General features: G+C 37.9%; 1 protein-coding gene across 1 annotated transcript in view; it reads right to left on the reverse strand.

Annotated features, from left to right (window-relative positions):
• Positions 1-15651: 15651 nt before the first annotated feature.
• The window catches only part of LOC100026729 (nmrA-like family domain-containing protein 1), a 28400-nt gene continuing 23959 nt past the window's right edge, over positions 15652-20092 (reverse strand). Inside the window, exon 5 of the mRNA XM_001377208.3 lies at positions 15652-16613. Within this exon, the coding sequence (XP_001377245.2) occupies positions 16434-16613 (180 nt within the window). The 3' untranslated portion in view covers positions 15652-16433. The remainder of the gene's footprint in view (positions 16614-20092) is intronic.

Consider the following 20092-nt stretch of genomic DNA (forward strand, 5'->3'; position numbering starts at 1 on the left):
CTGTTTGAAGTCCTCTAAGGAGGCAGCATCCATTGCTTCCCTTTGATATAAATGTTGGACTTTAATCCCAACCATTCCAACAAGAATTTTGCAACCTCTGTGACTCTCAGGGTTCTGCAACCTCTTGGTAGCCCTCCATGCCTCCATTAATAAAATGCATTCATGTTTGGGATATGTTGTGTAATGCCTGATCTGTGTAAGCAGCATGGTGAATGAATCGGGGTATTACACCTGGTGTCAGGAAGACCTGGGTTCGAATCCCACCTTAGATACTTAGCATCTATGGCCATCTCTCTGCTGAGAGACATGCTTTATTTTTAGTCCTCTGAAGTCTTGTTTGGCTACTCTTCTGAGGACTTTCAGTATTTTTTTCTTTCACACTCTTGTGGTCATCCTGGAAACCATTCTGCTTATTTCACTCTGCATCACTTCATAGATATGAGATGGCCTCTGAAGTCCCCTTCAGTTCTAGAGCGATGACACTCATCATTATATCCCTACCAGACAGGTCCTGACTTATAGTAGTTGTTCAGCAGACAGTCTGAATGAATTAGGGCATGTATCCTTCATTGGCAACCATGGCAGCCCAACCCTTACCTGAATGAGAATTCCCACAACATACCAAACACTTTGATATCTCCTGTTTGCTGGAGGGATGCTACCTCTGGAGGCAACCCATTTTGCTTTGGAATAGTTTTAATTAATTGCTGGGAAGAATTTCCTTTCGTCAAGCTAAAACTTGCCCTTTTAACCACTTCCTCCCATTGTTCCTAGTTCTGGGGCCAAGCAGAACTCCTCTAATCACTTTCTTTTATGACAGCTCTTTAATATTTGAGGATGACTCTCAGAGTATCCGAAGCCTTCTCTTGGCAAGGCTAATTAGACCCAGTTTCTTCTTGTCTTTTGCTATTCTTTCTACATTGTGCCTGCTTCTCTCTCTGTTAGTAGATATCTGTTGTCACCTTTTCTCCAACAATTTCCCTCCGTTTTCTGAAATGTAAAGACTTCTTGGTCAGACTCCAATCAATTGGACCATCTCCTTGGCCCTACCACAGATGCCTGGTTTCTGGAAGGTGATCTAATCTCCCTGGCTCTCTTGGACAAGTCACAGAGACCCAATTGTTTCCCTTAGTTGCTTAGAACAAGGTTTTGGGGTCCTTGCAAAGAGATTTGCTAGATAAATAAAGAAAAACAAAACAAAATAAAATATAGACGCATGATAGATACCAGTGAATTTGCCCATGTAGTGATTTTGCCTTAACTGGAACACAGTCAAGACTTGGCTTAGCTTAGCTTGGCTTGGCTTGGCTTGGCTTGGCTTGATGTGACCAAACAGCTGTAATGGGGTCGCCCTATGCATTTCTCTTCTTATCTCAATTCTAGGTAAGGAGGGAACTTCCCTACTTAGCCCCAAACATCCGCCTGACCTTTCTCACCTAAAATAACCCAAGTATTGGTATTGGTTATTAGCTGATCAAGGTGATGGAGAATAATTATTATTTGTTATGCTTTAGAATCCTGCCTCTGCTACTTACAACCTATGTGATCTAGGCCTCAGTTTCTTCTTCTGAAAAATGAGGGAATTGGGCCAGATGATCTTTAAGTTCCTTTCCAGCTCTAGTTCTATAATCAAGATTTTCAAATCTACCTATTATACCCAACACTTTCAACTGACCTCCACTCTCATATTTCCATTTGTTTTTCAGGATATCTTGAACTTAAATTCAACATATCCAAAACAGAACCCCTATCCTTTCCCATAAACCTCAAAATTTCTCAAGTACTGTAGAAAGCAACATCCTCCTCCCAATCCTTCAGGCTGATACCATAGAAGTCATCTGGAACTCCTCACTATCTTCACTCCTATATCCAATCTGTCACCAATGCCTATTGGTTTCCCCTTTGCAACATTTCTTGAATGCATTCCCTTTTCTCCTCTGAAAATGCCAACCCTCAAAAGTAGGTCTACAGCATCTCGTGTCTGGATTTTTTAACAGTCTAGAGGTGGGTCTGCCTACATCAACTCTCTCCCTACTCCGTTCAGTCATTAAAGTGATTTCCTAAAATGTGGATCTGGCCATACCTCCCATCCACCCACCCACCTAATAAAATCCAGTGGCCCCTTGTTACCTCCAGGAGCAAATACAAAATCCTAGGAGTTTCAAAGCTCTTCGTAGCCTAGCTGTCTCCTACTCTTCTAATCTCCTTACATTTTACTGCCCACCACATACTCTTCATCCCTTCCCTGGCCTCCTGACTATTCCACAAGCATTCTCTCTGGCTTTTCCCCATGCCTGAAATGCTCTCCCTTCTCATCGCCACCTATGTCTCCTGACTGCCTTGATTTCCTTTATGTCTCAACTAAAATTCCATCTACAAGAAGCTTTCCCCAACCTCTCTTAATTCCAGTACCTTCCTTCTCTTGTTTACTTCTTATTTACTTATTTATTTATTTAATTACTTATTCTGTATAGACCTTGGCTTGTTGTCTCTCCCACTGGATTATAAACTTCTTGAGGACAGAGATTATCTTTTACCTGTTTGTATTCCCAGTCCTTAACAAAGTACCTGGCACATAGTAGGTACTTAATAAATGTTTATGGTCTAATCCTAATAGTAATCCAAATAGTAATCCAAAACTGAATAGTATTCTAATGATTTGTCCATTTTTATAGACAAATTGACAGAGATTTTAAATTTCAATAAAAATAGAAGGAAGAGGCATAGTTGAGTGAACCTCATCAAGTAAGTAGGCATCAGAAGATTTGTACCTAGGTCCTCTAACCCCAAAGATACTCCAGGTGATCTGATAGAACCTCTCTTCTTAGCAGAGAAGTCATGACCAACCTAAACCACACAGTTGGCCAATGACATAGCCAAGATTCAAATAATTCTGGCTCCAAATTCAACCTTCCCTGCACATTCCACCCAGATTTGTCATCCCCCCCCCCTTTTTTTGGTGGGTCCTGCTGGAGCCAGGAAGACCTAAATTCAAATCCAGTCTCAGAAACATAATAATAGTTGTGTGACTCTGGCTGAGTCACTTGACCTCTATGTGCCTCAGTATTCTCATATATAAATGGGAATGATAAGCAGGTATCTCCATCCAATTCGTTTTTCTTTTATCTTTATTTTATTTTAATAACAAATTTCCAAATAAGTTTTTCAAACTTATGTGATTAATGTTGTCTCCCTTCCTTTTTTCCTCCCCAATCCCAGAGATGAGAAGCAATTCAATCTGGGTTATACATGTATTATCACACAAAGTTTATTTCCATATTATTCATTTTTAAGTGAATAATCTTATATAACCAAAACCCTAAATCATATACCCAGATAAAGTGATAAATCATATATTTTCATCTGCATTTATACTCCAACAGTTCTTTCTCTATATGTGGATAGCATTCTCTTTCTTCAGTCCCTCAGAATTGTCCTGGATCATTGTATTACTATTAGTAGCAAAATATATCTCATTTGATTGTTCCACAATATTTCAGTTATTGTGTATAATATTCACTGATTCTATTTATGTCACTGCATCAGTTCACATAGGTCTTTCCAGTTATTTCCAGTTATTTCTGAAATCATCTTGTTCATCATTCCTTATAGCACAATAATAGAATCCCATCACCATCGTATACCACATTTTGTTCAGCCATTTCCCAATTTTAGTTTCCAATTCTTTGCCAACAAAAAAAGCTCAGCTATAAATATTTTTGTGCCAAGATGTCCTTTCCAATTAAAAAAATCTCTTTGGGATACAGTGGTATTGCTGGATCAAATGGTATGCATTCTTTTATAGCTTTTTGAGTATGATTCCAAATAGCCCTCCAGAATGGTCAAATCAATTCATAACTCTACCAGCAATGCATTAGTGCCCCAATTTTGCCATGTTCCCTCCAACATTCCTTTACTGTCATATTGGCCAATCTGATAAATGTAAGGTGCTACCTCAGAAGTGTCTTAATTTGCATTTCTCTAATCAGGAGGGATTTAGAACATTTTTTCCTATGATTATTGATAGCTTTAATTTCCTCATCTGAAAACAACCTATTCAAATCCTTTGACATTTATCAACTGGGAAATGTCTTGGATTCTTATAAATGTTTCACTTGGTTCTTTATGTATTTCAGAAATGAGTTCTTTATCAGAGAAATTGTTTATAAACTTTTTTCCCAGTTTGTTGCTTCCCTTCTAATATTGGTTGCATTGATTTTGTTTATACAAAAACTTTTAAATTTAATATAATCAAAATTACTCATTTTATATCTTTTAATGTTCTCTGTCTCTTGTTTGGTCATAAATTCTTCCCTTTTCTATAGATCTGACAGATAAACTATGCTACATTCCACTCATTTATTTGTAATATTACTCTTTATGTTTAAATACCCATGAATTTTATACCTATTATACCCTTTATACCCATTTTGACCTTATTGTGGTATAGTGTGTGAGACATTGATCTAAACCTAATTTTTGCAATACTGTTTTCCAATTCTCCTAGCAGTTTTTGTCAAATAGTGAGTATCCCAAAAGCTGGAATCTTTGAGTTCATCAAGAACTAGATTGCTAAAGTCATTTACCCCTGGTCTATTCCAATGATTACCTTTCTATCTCTTAGCCAGTACCAGATTGTTTTGATGATTACTGCTTTATAGTACAGTTTAAGATCTGGTACTGCTAGGGCAGCATCCATCACATTTTTAAAATCATTTCCCTTGATATTCTTGACCTTATGTTCCTGCAGATGAACTGTGTTATTATTTTTTCTAGTTCTGTAAAATTTTTGGTAGTTTCATAGGTATGGCACTGATTAAGTAAATTAATTTAGGTGGGATTTTTATTATATTATCTAGACCTATCCATGAGCAATTAATGTTTTTCAAATTGTTTAGATCTAATTTTATTTGTGTGAAAAGTGTTTTGTAATTATGTTTATATAATTCCTGCATTTTTCTTGGCAAATAGATTCCCAAATATTTTATATTATCCAAAATTATTTAAAATGGAATTTTTCTTTCTAACTCTTGCTGCTGATTTTTATTGGAAATACGTTGAATTTCTGATGACTTATGTGCCTCTATTTTGTATCCTGCAAATTTGCTAAAGTTATTAACTATTTCAACTAGTTTTTAGTTGATTTTCTAAGATTCTCTAAGGATATCATCATATCATTCACAAAGAGTGTGTGAAAGGAAATTTCTTTATCTTAACTCAATTAAGTACTTGGAGAGCTCCACCCTTTTAACTCAATCAGTAAAAAACTTGTGAATCCTTTGATAAGAATTTACACCCTCAGAGGACGAGAAGTGGATCCCACAAACACTCCCATCCCCCCACCCCCCGGGCAGTATTAGGAAAATTGAAAAACTGCTATTGGTGTCTGTGAAGAGGAAGAGAGACAGGAAATTACACAGGAAAGGGGGTATAAAAAGAAACTAACATGGTCTGGGATACCATTTCCTTCCTTGCTGATGGTTTTCCTAATATTAAACCAGCCTTCCATTCCTGCTATCAATCCCACCTAGTCATATTGAATAATCCTTGTAATACATTGTTGTAGTCTCTCTGGTAGCATTTTATTTAAGATTTTTGAATCTATGTTCATTAAGGAGATTGGTCTGTAATTTTCTTTTTCTATCTTTGATCTTCCTGGTCTAGGTATCAGCACCATATTTGTATCACAAAAAGGATTTGGTAGAAATCCTTCTTTGCTTTATTTTGCCAAATAGTTTGTATAGTATTAGGATTAATTGTTCTTTAAATGTTTGCTAGAATTCATTTGTGAATCCATCTGGCCCTGAGGATTTTTTCTTGGGACGTTAATTGATGGCTTTGTTCAACATCTTTTTTCTGAGATGGGATTATTTAAGTATTCTAGTTCCTCTTTTATTAATCTAGGCAACTTATATTTTTTGTAAATATTCATCCATTTCACCTAGATTATCAGATTTATTGCCATATAATTGGGTGAAATAGCTCCTAATAATTGCTTTAATTTCCTCTTCTATAGAGGTGAAATCACTCTTTTCATTTTTGATCCTGGTAATTGGATTCTCTTCTTTCATTTTTTCAATCAAAGTAACCAATACTCCATTTTATTTGTGGGTTTTTTTTCCCCATAGAACAAGCTCCTATTCTTAAGTTCTTTTACTTTAAATTTTATTGATTTTTCCTTTCACTTTTACGATTTCTAATTTAGTCTTTAACTGGGGATTTTTAATTTGTTCTTTTTCTAGTTGTTTTTTTTCTTTAGTTGCATTATTGATCTGTTTTTTCTCTATTTTATTGATATAAGCACTCAGGGATGTAAATTTTCTCCTGAGAACGTCTTTGGCTATATCCCATAAATTTTGATATGTCATTTCCTCATTGTCATTCTCTTCAATAAAATCAGTGATTGTTTCTATGATTTGTTCCCACTAGTTTTGAAGAATTAGATTTAGTTTCCAACTAATTTTAGTAGTTTAATTAATCATCTATCTTGATTTTCTCTTTTAATCTTGCCCTTTCTCCTTTCATTCTTTCCCTCTGCACCAGTGTTTTGCTTTTAATCACCCCCAGCTTCTCCCTCCCTTATATTACTTCCCTTCCCATCACCTCCCTTCTTACTCTCCTCCTACTTCTCTATAGTGTCTTTTAATCATTCCCCCAACTTCTCCCTCCCTTATATTATTTCCCTCCCCACCTCCCTCTTTCTTATTTCCCTTCTACTTCTTTATAGGGTAATATAGGATTCTATACCCCCAATGAATATGGCTGTTCTTCCTTCTCTGAACCAATTCCAATGACAGTAAGGTTTAAGTATTACCCACCATCACCCTCATCCTCTCCATTATAATAATATTTCCTCTCCCCATGCCTCTTTTTGTGTTATAATTTACCCTATTTTACTTCTCTCTTCCCATTTCTCTTATTACAATCCTCCTTTTCACCCCTGATTTTTTTAATGTATCATCCTAAACAGCTTAGTATATCATACCCTCTGTCTATGTATACTTCTTCTAACCACCATAATGATAATAATTTTTAAGAGTTATAGATAGCATCTTTCCATATAAACAATTTGATCTAACTGAAGTCCTTACATTTTTTTTCTCTTTCTTATTTACCTTTTTATGTTTCTCTTGAATTTTGAATTTGGACATCAAATTTTCTATTTAAGCCTAGTCTTTTCTTCAAGAATACTTGGAAATATTCTCTTTTATTTAATGACCATACTTTCCCCTGAAATAATATAGTCAGTTTTGATAGGTAGGTGACTCTACATTGTAAACCTGGTTCCCTTGCCTTCCAGAATATATTCCAAATCTTGTGGTCCTTCAATGTGGAAGTTGCCAGATCCTATGTAAGCCTGACTGTGGTGCCATGATATTTGGATTGTTTCTTTCTGGCTGTTAGTAGTATTTTCTCCTTGACCTGGGAGTTATTGAACTTGGGTATAACATGACTGGGAGTTGTCATTTGGGGATTATAGCAGGAGGTGATCTGTAGATTCTTTCAATTTCTATTTTCCCCTCATATTCAAGAATATCAGGACAGTTTTCTTAGATTATTTCTTGTAATATGGTGTTTAGGCTTTGTTCTTGGTCATGTCTTTCAGGTAGTCCAATAATTCTTAAATTGTCTCTCCTGGATTTATTTTGTACATCAGCTGTTTTTTCAATGAAGTATTTCATATTTTCTTCTGTTTTTTCCTTCTTTTTGTTTTGTTTTATTCTTTCTTGCTGTCTTATGAAATCATTAGTTTCTATTTGCCCAATTCTAATTTTTTTTAATAAAACCCCTACCTTCTGTCTTAGAATAAATACTGTGTATTGGTTCCAAGACAGAAGAGTGGTAAAGACTAGGCAATGGGGGTTAAGTGAGTTGCTCAGGGTCACATAGCTAGGAAGTTTCTGAAGTCAGATTTGAACCTAGGACATCCCGTCTCTAGACTTGGCTTTCAATGCACTGAGCCACCCAGCTCCCTCCCACCCCCAATTCTAATTTTTAAAGACTGAATTTCTTCCATGACCTTTTGATCCTCCTTTCCCATCTGGCCCATTCTACTTTTTATGATACTCTTTGCTTCATTGGATTTTTTTTTGCCTCTTTTTCCAGTAGGTCAATTCTATTTTTTAGAAAACTTTTTCTTCTTCATTGAACTTTTATGCCTCTTTTTACAATTTGACCAATTGTGCTTTTTAAATTGTTACAGACAAAAGAGTAGTTGCCATAAACTGTGACCACGAAAATGTGGGTTTCAAGACTGTGAATTGCCAAAAGCTGTAAAGATAATTTTTAGTGTCTCGATTTTATATAAAAAATAAAGTGGTTGCCATGGGGAAAATTCCCAAATATGAAATATCCAAGTCAACTGGGTTTCATGGAGATTTTAATTAATACAAATGAAGGAATTAAAGAAAGGGAGAGAGACAGAGTAAGGGGAAATAATAGGAAGGCTAGGGCCTAGGCCAATGGCCTAGGCCTTTCTTTTAAGAGAAAAAACAAAGTCAGTCTTTAATCACTCACCACAAGATTGTCCCAAGCAAAACTCTAGTGTTCAGAGAGACCCTTCAGTTCAGCTCCTGAGCTCAATTAAGTTCAGCCACTGAGAGACTCCAATTCAGCTTCCCAAGCTGAACTAAGTCCAGAGGCTTCTGACCTCCTTTTAAAGAGAATTTTCTCCTATGTCACCTCCCCTAAATTTTTACATCTACCAATCACAGTAGACGTTTTCCAAAGGACCGACCATTCTTAATTCACATCTTATCACCTTCTTAATTCACATCTTGTTATCACCTTCTCTGGGTAGACTAAAACTTCTGAGTATTTCACACCTCTTTGCTAAGGTTGTCCCTTGCAAGTTGCCTGACCTTTTAGTGATTAATTTGACCTTCATAGATACTTAGCACCCTTTTGTATTAGATCTAAAAATAGACCTAGCTTAAGGGCTTTTGCCTCACTATAAGTATGAGTTAAGTACTTTTTTTCATTGTTCAGTAAGGAGTTTACAACTTTATCTTCCCCTTAAGGTATGCCTAAATATGGGTGGAATAATTTTAAAGTTCCCAAAACATTCCTGATCAAGTACCTCCATTGTTTAAATGGGAATAGCCTTAACCAAATGTTTTAAGGTAGAGTTTGAGAAATTTTAAGATTCACAAAATTCATATTTTCTTTTAGCATTACTTTCATTTCTTTTTTCCCATTTTTCTTCAACCTGTCTCATTTGATTTTTAAAATTCCTTTTTGAGTTCTTCTGGAGATTGAGATCAATTCCTGTTTTGTTTTGTTTTGTTTTTTGATGTTTTGCATGTGATTGCTTGGAACTCACCATCCCCTGTTGGTTCTGTTCTTGGTTCTTTGTCCCCAGAGAAATTTTCAAGGGTTAAGTGTTTCTTTTCCTGTTTGCTTATTTTCCCAGCCTTTTTTATTTTTGCTTTTAGACAGGGACTTCTAAAAGCTGATGATGATTCTGTTTCCACTGATGCTGGATTGCAGAGATAAATCCTGTTAGCTATTTTGCCCTGGGCTTAAGTTTTTATAGCAGCAGCACAGGCTTGAAAGGGTCCAAAGCTATGAACTTTCTGAACTCACTGCAGGCTGATGCTGGGGTCTGGGACTTTAAGGAATGGGTCTGAGGTGCTTTTTTTTTGGTGTAGCCCAAGTCTTGGAACCCCAAAGTTAGTCCACACCCAGGTGCAGAACCTGGTATAGTAGATGCACACTCCTCTGTGTCCAGTTTTAGTTCTTCCTTGACCTGTGAAAATTAACTCTCTCTGCCTACCCCTCAAGCTGTGTTCAGCAGGAGAGCCTCCTCACTCTGTCCTGCAATTGGTCTTTGACTCCTGTCATTTTGAGGCACCTTTGAAAGATCAATTTGGAAGGATACTCAGAGCAGTGTCAGCTGTCACTGCTACTAAGTCACCATCTTGGCTTCACCCTCTCTCCATCCCATTTGTGAAGATCAAATGAGATAAAATGTGTGAGTGCTTGGCAAATCCTAAATTGGTGTTAGGATAAATACTAGTTATTTATTAGTAGTAGTAGCAATGTATAGCATGTCCTGAATGGAGTTTTAAAAATTCTTTTATTGCTATTAAACTTGGATGATAACATAATGGAGAACATTGTTTTAAAATAAGCTTAAAGTAGGCAGTTGCAGTTGTTTGAAAAGTCCAGAAAACAAAAAAGAGCTTTGAATTCATTCCAATTCAACAAGCTTTTATACAGGCACTGGGATTACAAAGATAAATATAAAACAAAGCCTGTGGGGCATCTAGGTAGCACAGTTGGTAGAGTGTCAGACCTAGAGACAGGTCCTGGGTTCAAATCTGGCCTTTGATACTTCCTAGCTCTGTGACCCTGGGCAAGTCACTTAACTCTGCCTAGCCCTTGCTGCTCTTCTGCCTTAGAATTGATATTTTAAAATAAGACAGAAGGTAAGAATTTTAAAAGCTCAGTGCCCTGAAGTTCACATTCTACAATGTGTATGTGCACAAGTGAATCTAAAACATGCGCAAAGTAATGGAGGAGGATTAAGGGTAGCTGAGAGAATCTTAAGGACAGTACCAGGTGGGATCTGAATTGTCCTTTAAGAGTAGCTAGGCAGAAATGAGGAGGGAACAAATTTTAGGAATGACATACAACATGGGCAAAGGCATAGAGATGGGATATGAAATATCACATAGGGAGAAGAGCAAGGAAGCCATGTCAGCTAGACTCTAAACTGTCCAGAGGAAAATAATTTGAAATCTATCTGAAAAGATATTGGGATCCAGATTGGAAAGATTCTTAAATGGCCCATAGAAGAGTTTGTATTCTATTTAAGGGGCAATTGGAAACCACTGACACTTCTTGAACAGAGCTTAAACATGGTGAGCCTCATGCTTTAGAAATGACAGTCCATCTCCTAACCCCAAGTGTTTTCACTTAACTGGTTGTCCCTTTTGCCTAGAGGTCTCTTCCTCTTCATCTCTGTCTCTAAGCTTCCTTCAAGGCTCAGTGAACTAAAATTCTTCTAAAAGAAACATATCCCTGTCCTCCTTAATTGTGGTTCCTTCTTCCAAAGTCTACCCCCAAGGATCCTGTCTACGGTTTGTCTCTTCATACTTGTTTGCATGTAGTCCCCGCCATTCAGCTGTGAGCTCCTGGAGGGCAGGGGCTCTCTCCTGTACTTCTTTTTATTCCCAGAACTTTTTTGTTGTTGTTCAGCCTTCGTTTTCAAAGAGGTTGTTCCCTTAGAGTGATATATGGGGTGTTAAGGACATCTAGCACCTTTGTGGGGAGAACCAGTGATCTGTACACTCTGGCGCCACCTAGTGTTTCAGAGAGGATGAACACCTCTGTTGGGAAGGCCATTGTTCTGTACACTCTGGCGCCACCTATTGGCTCAGAGAAGATCAACACCTCTCTTGGGAAGGGCAGTGTTCTGTACAATCTGGCGCCACCTAGCAGCCAAATGGGGACTAGCATCTCTGGTGGGAGGGCTTGCAGTGTGCTTTTCAGGGCTGCTCATCCACCTTTCACCCAGCTCTCACCTGTGGCTCAGAGCATGCACAGTGGCCACACACTGGTAAAGCCATCTTAGGCAGACAGGTTAAGACAGGTTGAGAGGCCTCAAACCCATTGGACAATTAGGAGATGTCACCCTGAAATGTATGATGTGCTGTATAAATGCTAGTTAACTGAGTGGAGGACAATTCGAGACTGTAGACAAGGAAACCAGTTGGGAGTGATTATAAAAGTCCATGGGAGAGATGGTGAGGACCTGAAAAAGGGCAAAGAGAAGGGAATGGAGCAAGGGTGATTTGGAAATGATTGGATCTGGGGGAGGAAGGAGAAGGAAAGCAGGGAAATAAGAAATGTTTCTTTTCCTGATCAAATATTTCAATTTTACTTAGGAGACAATGTGGTATGGTAAAAAGAACCCTGACTATAAAGTATCAAAACTGACCTTTAATGCTTCTTAGCTATATCAGAAGAACAAGTCATTTTCTCTCAGAGCCTCAGTTTTCTCATCTACAAAATGGGCCCGTGCTGTTTGTATTCCCTACTGTGAAGTAGGTAACTTTGAAAACCTTGAAGTGTGATCCAAATGTGAGCTGTGATGAGTCTCTCTGAAAGCCTTATGATCTCAGCAGAAAGACTCTTTGATGCTCAGCTGGACCATTTCCCATTTCCAAAGGACTATCTCTTTCTGCTTCCAAATTCTTGCCCCGTGCTGGGCTGCCTTTGGGAGGGGGGCATTCAAAGGAGTTCATTCATGTAGGTAAGATGCTAAGATAACTGCCTGGCCCTGAGCTCTTTCCCACTAGGATTATTAGAATCACCCACTTCTCTTTGATGATTCTTTCTTCTTCAGAGAGGCACATTTCCCAGAATCCTGTGGCTGCCATTTTACAATAGCAAGCATACTTTAAGCAGACATCAAGTGATAACAACTGAAATGGAATCATAATAAGAAAAGGGGGTGGGTCCAGTAGGAGGTGTTTCCCAGGTTTCTAGGTAGGGTGGGGAGCCCAAGGAATGAGAGACCCATAAAAAATAATGAGGCTTCAAGGAGAGATATGGAAACATATCCTACCCAAGGGCTCCTTTGCAGAAATGAGGAACTAATTGCAGGAATAAAACACCACAATTGATGTCAACTTTTTTTCAGTCTGTTAATTTTGTTAAATCTTTTTCTTTTTCCTCTTTTTCTCTTCTTCGTTATAAGGAACAGGTTCCTGGGAATTTACTGGAGGCTCTCTGGGAGGGACACTTTGGGAAATGTAGGAAATGTGAAAATGAAGGAAAGGAAGAAAAATCTTTGTAAACTATAATAGTGGAGAGGCAGCTAGGTAGCACAGAGGATAGATTGCCAGGTCTAGTGTCAAGAAGACTTGAGTTCAAATCTAGTCTCAGACACTTCCTGGCTGTATAATCTTGGGCAAGTCACTTAACCCTATTTACCCGGTCCTTGCCCTTCTGTCTTAGGATGGTTACTAGGATAGAAAGTAAGGATTTAAAAAAAAATAAATGCTTGCACTGATTTCTAGTCATGAGAGCTGGTCTGTCATTTTCCTCAATGCAGAGGATGCAGAGTATTGTAAATAGAATGCTGGACTTAGTGTTGTGCCCTTGGTCAAGTTCTTAGCCTCTATCTTGTCCTCTGAAAAGTGGAGATAATAATAAGTTACTATATGTAAATTGGTTGTATGTTAACTATTATCATTATTATCTATACATTTTAATATGCTGTAATCATTCTAATCATACCAGCTAGGACCCAAAGGTGCTGCTGTGGAAAACAGTTTGGAATCTTAAAACAACAAGTAAATGTGCATAATGAAGAAGAACCAGAAGATGGTGATGATGATGATGATGATGATGATGATGATGATGACAAAATGGGATAACTAGGGGGAAATGGTGTGAATTTTCCTTCTAGTTTGAATAATTTATGGGCTATGAAATACCCATGTAAATGTCCTTGCCACCTTAGTGGGCAGAGCTGGTGTGCAGAACCTCTTGTAAGTAAATAAATAAATAGCAGCTCGAGGGGCCAGCAACACTGGACAACTTCTACGAAAGCAAAATCCCATGACTGGAGAGCAAAACAGTGTCAATAGCATCAGAGTCATGCCAAGTTAGTCCGCATATTCAGTGCAAAGAACACTGACTTTGTGGTCAAAGACCTGGGTTTGAATCCTGCCCCTGATACTTATTCCTATGAGACTCTGGGCAAGTCATTTTATTTCTCCCAGCCTCAGATTCCTTATCTATAAGATGAGGGCAACTAAGTGATGCACTGGGTACAGGATCTGCCCTGGAGTCAGAAAAACTTGAATTCAAATCCAACTTCAGATACTCACTAAAGGTAAATTACTTAGCCCTCTTTGCCTCAATTTCCATATCTGTCAAATGAGCTGGAGAAAGAAATGACAAACCAGTCCTGTATCTCTGCCAAGAAAACCTCAAATGGGGTCACAATGAATGAATGAATGATGGCATAAATGCATGAATGAAATGATGGCACAACAACAATAAAGATGAAATGATTAGATTATATAACCTCCAAAGTCCTTTATACCTCTAGACCCCTGGTCCTATATCCTCCCTGAGACTCAGTTTCTTCATCTGTAAAATGAGGAGATTATAGTGGATGGCTTCATAGCTTTTCCAGCTACAGGGCTAGAATTTTATGCCCTCTCTAAGCCCCAGGTTCCTCATCAGTAAAATGAAGAGACTGACCAAGAAGGTTCATGAGGTCCCTTACAGCTTTAGAGACATAATCTTCAGCCTTCACAACAACCCTGGAAGGTTTATCATCATTTTACAGATGGGGAAATGAGTGACTTGCCCAACACTGAATAGCTAATACTTATCTGAGGCAGGATTCAAACTCTGGTCTTCTGGATGGCCTCTGAGGTTCCTTCCCACTGAACCTGTGATTCCATGATCCTAGGAGACAGCTAGGTGGTTCAGTGTTCTATTCTCAGTGACTGTAGGTTAATAAGAGTGTTTATAGGAGGGTGGGAAGGGATTATAAAGCCTTAAATATATATATAAATGATAAAATAAATATAATGTCCCTATTTGGCAGATTTTCACCTATTATGGCGGTCTCTGGAATGTAACTCCCACAAAAGGTGAGGGATCACTTTAACAGATTCTTTGGCCATTGGTTATGTGCAAGAGAGCACCTTCTGGCTTTCTCCTCGGGGTGATACTGGGGTTCACATTCTGGGTATCAGCATTAGCTTTTCTCTTTTTTTTTTTTAACCTTTACTTTCTGTCTTAGTAACAACTCTAAGACAAAAGGGCAAGGGCTAGGTAAAAGTGACTTGCCCAAGGTCACATATCTAGGAAGCATCACTTGGAAAACCGTGTAATTAAATTTGTTAGTAACTTGAATATATTGGAGCTACTTTTTTGACTCTACTGTTCACTGTATAATTTTAGATGACAGATTAGTAGTATAACTTGATTGATCATTAAAACATGAGGAAAAAAACAAGCCCTAAGCTATAAATGATGGTTTTGTGTTTGAGGAAAAGATTTTGGAACATTTAATCTACTGCTAGTCTAAGTTTTAATTCTAGATATGAGTCTGACCATCCATGAAGGCCTTTATTCCTTTCTTAAAGAGAACAATCATGTTCTACTAGATTCTGAGGACCCCTGGGAAGGCTGAGGGTATGAACTTGGGAAGGTATAGGGAGGATTCTCTTGATTCAGTTTCCCACTATGATGATTCCCTTTAAAGAGGATTATTCCTCACTGGTTGAATTCTGAGGCTAGCTTTGGGCCCCTAGAAATAGAAGTGGAACTTTGTATAAAATTTAACTATGGGGGGCAGCTGGGTAGCTCAGTGGATTGAGAGCTAGCCCTAGAGATGGGAGGTCCTAGGTTCAAATCTGGCCTCAGACACTTCCCAGCTGTGTGACCCTGGGCAAGTCACTTGACCCCCATTGCCTAGCCCTTACCACTCTTCTGCCTTGGAGCCAATACACAGTATTGACTCCAAGACGGAAGGTAAGGGTTTAAAAAAAAAAAAATTTAACTATGACTCTTACCTGAAGTCCAACAAAGCATTCTGTGCCCTTAGGCTGAGGCTTAAAGGAAGAGGAGGAGGAGGAAGGAGGAGAAATAAAAAGGAGGAGGCTGACCAGGAGGAAGACTAATGCAGATAATGTGCACTTTAATATTTGTAAAGTCTTTTACAGATACAAATTTCATCCAAGTCTCACAGCAACCCTGTGAAGGACTGTATGATCATTTCCATTTTATGGATAGGCAAACTAAAGTTTTAAAAGGTAAACCATTTATGATCTCATTTCTAATACATTTCAGGGGCAGGATTTGAACCTGAACCTTCCAGACTTGGTACATTAAACAGAGTATTCCATTTGGGGTCAGGTTGCAGCTCTGCTACTTATTATTTGTATGACCTTGGAGAAGTCACTCCCCTTGTCTGGACCTCAGACTAGATGACCTCTAAGTTCCTTCCTAGGTCTAAATCTATGATCCTCTGATAACAAATCCAGTCCTTTATCCATCTATCATACCCTGATGCCCCTGGGCAAATTCTAGAAATTAGGCCCTCATTCTCCCCTGATGAAAAGGAATCTTTCTGCAATGGAAAGAAATTACTTTCCGCTGGACTGGATTGAGTCAGTTCAAATTTTTGCCCATTCTTCCTATATGAGGATCATCGGAGGATTTAAAGCTAGAAAGGACCATCTAGGCTAACCCCTTCATTTTACAGATGGGGAAACTAAGTCCCAGAGAAGTCAAAGAATTTTTTTAAGGTCACAGAGATTATAAGTGGCAAAGCCAAGATTTGAACTCAGATCTCCTCACTGCAGATGCAGTCTTCTGACCACCACACAGAGTGGCTTTAAAATTGTTATGGAGGAAGTTGTGTAACCAATGGCCAGACCAAAACATTTGAGTGGTTCCTATAAGTCTTTGAAGGCATCTTTGTTCTCAGAGACAAACTGGGAGAAACTCTTGACCTTGGGGTTGAGCTTGTGGGTGAGCTGCACATCTCTGTCTGGCTTCATGTGATAGAAACGCATCATGTTAGCTATTTCCTTGGCTCCAGGGAATCCCAGCTTCTCGTAAGCTTCTGGGGTGATCTTTGAAGGGAAAAAGAGAGAAAAATGAGCAAAGAAGGAAATGTTATTGTCCTACCAGCATGTTAAATATAGGAGATACACATTAAACAAAAAAAAGCTGTATATAATCAAGATTCAATAGTTTCATATAATTCTCCTTTTCTATTCTTTGTCCTTATAAATGTTCATAATTCTCAATATTTGTTGATAAGATCATAAGAATATGTTTGCAGCCTGGGGGAGAACTTAGAAGACATTAAGTCCATGCCTACATTTTATAAATGGGGAAACTGAGCCACAAAGTACTACAGTGGCTTGCCTTAAGATAATAAGATTTAAATAAATATCCAAAACCTCCAAGTATTATATTTTATAATATTTATTCATAATCACTTGAAGTAGAAGAAAAAACAAAAATAGAAGTAAAACCTGAGTAAAACTCTCCTGCCTCTCACCTTACCCACACCTCCACAAAATGTGATCAGGGGGGAAGAGAATGAGGGGTGGAGCTACACAAAACTTTATCTCCAAAATGTAAGAATGTGAGAATGAAAGTGGGATGCTGGGATTTAGAGTCCTGGGGAGCAGATTCTAATTCTATAATCCCTCCTGTGATTCCATTAGAAAATGAGCATGTAGAAATCTCCCAGATTTACATGCCTAGTTTCCCCAATGAATTAGTACATATAACCAACTTATATCCCTAAAGATCTTTAACTAGAGGTACATAAAATATTTGTACTTTCTAAGGGGAAATTACAATAATTTGTGGATAAGAAGTAAATAAAAGAGAAAGAAAACAGAACCAATGATTGCTAGGTGCTGACAAAAAAACAAAACAAAACAATTAAGGAGCAAGCCCCTTTGGCATAGGAGTTTACATCCAAAATAAATGCATCCAAACCCTCACAGTTCAATTTCACTACATCCCAAAGTTCATTCTGGATCTTTTGTTGCCGTGTGTGATTTTTGCAGGCTTCTTTATAGCGCCTTTTCCAAACAGTTCACTTTCTTGATTCAGGGATGTAACAAGTTTCTTATCCTAAAGTTACTCTCAAACAAGAAAAAATTTTATAAATCTAGAATCTTATGACAATAATACAATCCCCCCCTGAGGAGGGTATTGCCCAACACATGGATCACTCCCACATACTGTAAAGGGTGAAATGGAGGAAGTTGTGTAACCAGGGAAGGGAGAAGGAAAAGGTGAAGGATCCCTCCCCCATCCCCCACCTGGCTGATACCTGGTGGGAAGATTAGAAGATCTAGAAAGTAAGGGTTTTGAGTGTGAAGGAGGAAGGAATCAACCTGAACTCCAAAAAGGGGCTCAGCTGAGATGCCTGAACCTGAATCAGGTCAAGGACAAAACTCATCGCCAAAACCCAGAAAATAACTGCCACCACTCCCAAGATGTCAGAACACCTAGCAAGCTGCCAGTCAGAGTAGCCTCTCCAGAGAAGGAGGAAGAGCCAGGTAGTGACTTGCCTTATATGGACGTTTTTACATCACTTTTCTGCATCTCATCTGTACCAATGAGGACTTAGCTTGACTTAGGACAGGCCAGAGGTCTGTCCTTTTTTTTTTGCACATGTCTATTGAAGGCCATCTCCTCAGATAATTAAATCTTGAGTTTGATGCAGTCCTTCAAAATCTTGTTAAACTGAGTAGGGTGGAGAATGTAGAGTTTCCAAGACCTGATTCTGTTATTCCAAGTATCTCCATTGTTACTGATCAGGAAATAGCTAAATCACATCTTCTAAAGAATGGTCTGATTAGGGTGGAATAGTTTTAAAATTCACAATACATGGCTGAGTTCTGAGGTATGTGAATCAATTGTTAAAAGGAAGTAAAAAACATAAAAAAACCAAAACAAAAGAAAAAAAAAGTCAAAATTAAATAGTATATAAAAATTCTGAGTAAGCAAGAATAAGTCCATAACAGGTCTTAGAATTAGAGCCCAGTAAAGTGATTTATGTCCCAAAATCTTGTAGGACCATTGCAGCAATATGCACTTACCCAATCAGCAGCCAAGACTACAGAAAATTGCCACATTGTGAAAGAGAAAGAAAAAGGACTAGATTTTGAAGCAGAAGGGAAATATCATCCCTTGGTCTGATTTTACTTTCACTTACAGGGATAGGGGAGCCAAAATGGCAGCCAAACTAAGGTGCTTTGTCTGAATCTGGCATGGGGAAATCCTGCATCTGATGTTGTCAAACAGATGCTTCCTCAAACCTCAAAACAAGTTCTTTGTCCTGGTGCAGATTCTCATCAATCCCAATGGAATTGACTGGTCTCCTTGACCTTGTGTTTCTTGGCATTTTATAATGGCTCTTTTGTGATCCCTTCTTCTGAAATCAGATCCAGTTTTTAGTCAAAGTCCCATAATATTACCAATCAATGGCAGTTTTCCACAAGCTAAAGCTTTTGGATATGCATTAATATTAGGGCTAATGGATATTGTAAATTTATGTTAGTGCAAAATTAAAAAAAAAGACATTGATACTGGTTGCTAGTACTACAAGTACAAAAAATAAGAGAAGAAAGAAAATTCAAGTATCATATTACACATAAAAGAAAAAAATAATAAAAATTTTAAATCAAAAATTCATTCTGTACATTTCATGAGACACTGTGTAAGCCACACAAAGGCACAATACAAAGGTTTCTCACTCAAAACTGAGATTTCTTTCTTTCTTAACTTGGCCATGATCCACAGTGTGAGTGTAATAATTTTTTACCAGGTAATAGCTTTATAAAAAAACAACAACAACAATACAATAGTACAATACAATACAATGATACAACAGTACAATAGCTAATGCCCATTCTAAGAAGAACCCAAATCCCCCAAACCATAAGAGCTCATAAATTCTACAAAGGTTACTGAAACAGGTTTTAACCATTTTGATGGAGTACATTCATCATCTATGTGACAGTTAACAAAGGCAAAAAGGCACAAAAGGTTGTATAGGCAATATGTGACCTCAATAGATCTGGTGGCAAACCCAGTATCCATAAGAACTTGTGGTCAAGCCATGGAAAGGGTTTGCCCAACTAGACTGTGGGCTTTTACAGTGGTATTATCTCCAGTCTAGGCACAGGACAGTACAAATAAAAACAGTGTAACAGAACATATAGTTAATAGTCAAAATACAGTAACTTAAAGTGACATAGTGTAACAGAATATATTAGATTAGATCAATATGTGAACTTAAAAACAAAATAAAAGCTTAAAACAAAAACCAGCAAATACAATAAGCATAACAGGATGTAGTAAGGTAGGGATCACAAGCCTATATCTCTAAAGATACTTAGAAGTACTTGAGAGGCTATCTATTGCCATCCCTTCACTTATAGTTGGGAAAATGGAATCAAGAAACAACTTGCCTGGTGTCATTTTTTTAAAAAGAGACATTATTTTAAAAAAAGAGAGAGTGTGCCAACTAAAGATCACACATAGGACTAATTCTTGTCAAGCCAACCATCACCTGGACCTC

Source organism: Monodelphis domestica, chromosome 2, assembly GCF_027887165.1.
Source record: "Monodelphis domestica isolate mMonDom1 chromosome 2, mMonDom1.pri, whole genome shotgun sequence".
Classification (NCBI taxonomy): domain Eukaryota; kingdom Metazoa; phylum Chordata; class Mammalia; order Didelphimorphia; family Didelphidae; genus Monodelphis; species Monodelphis domestica.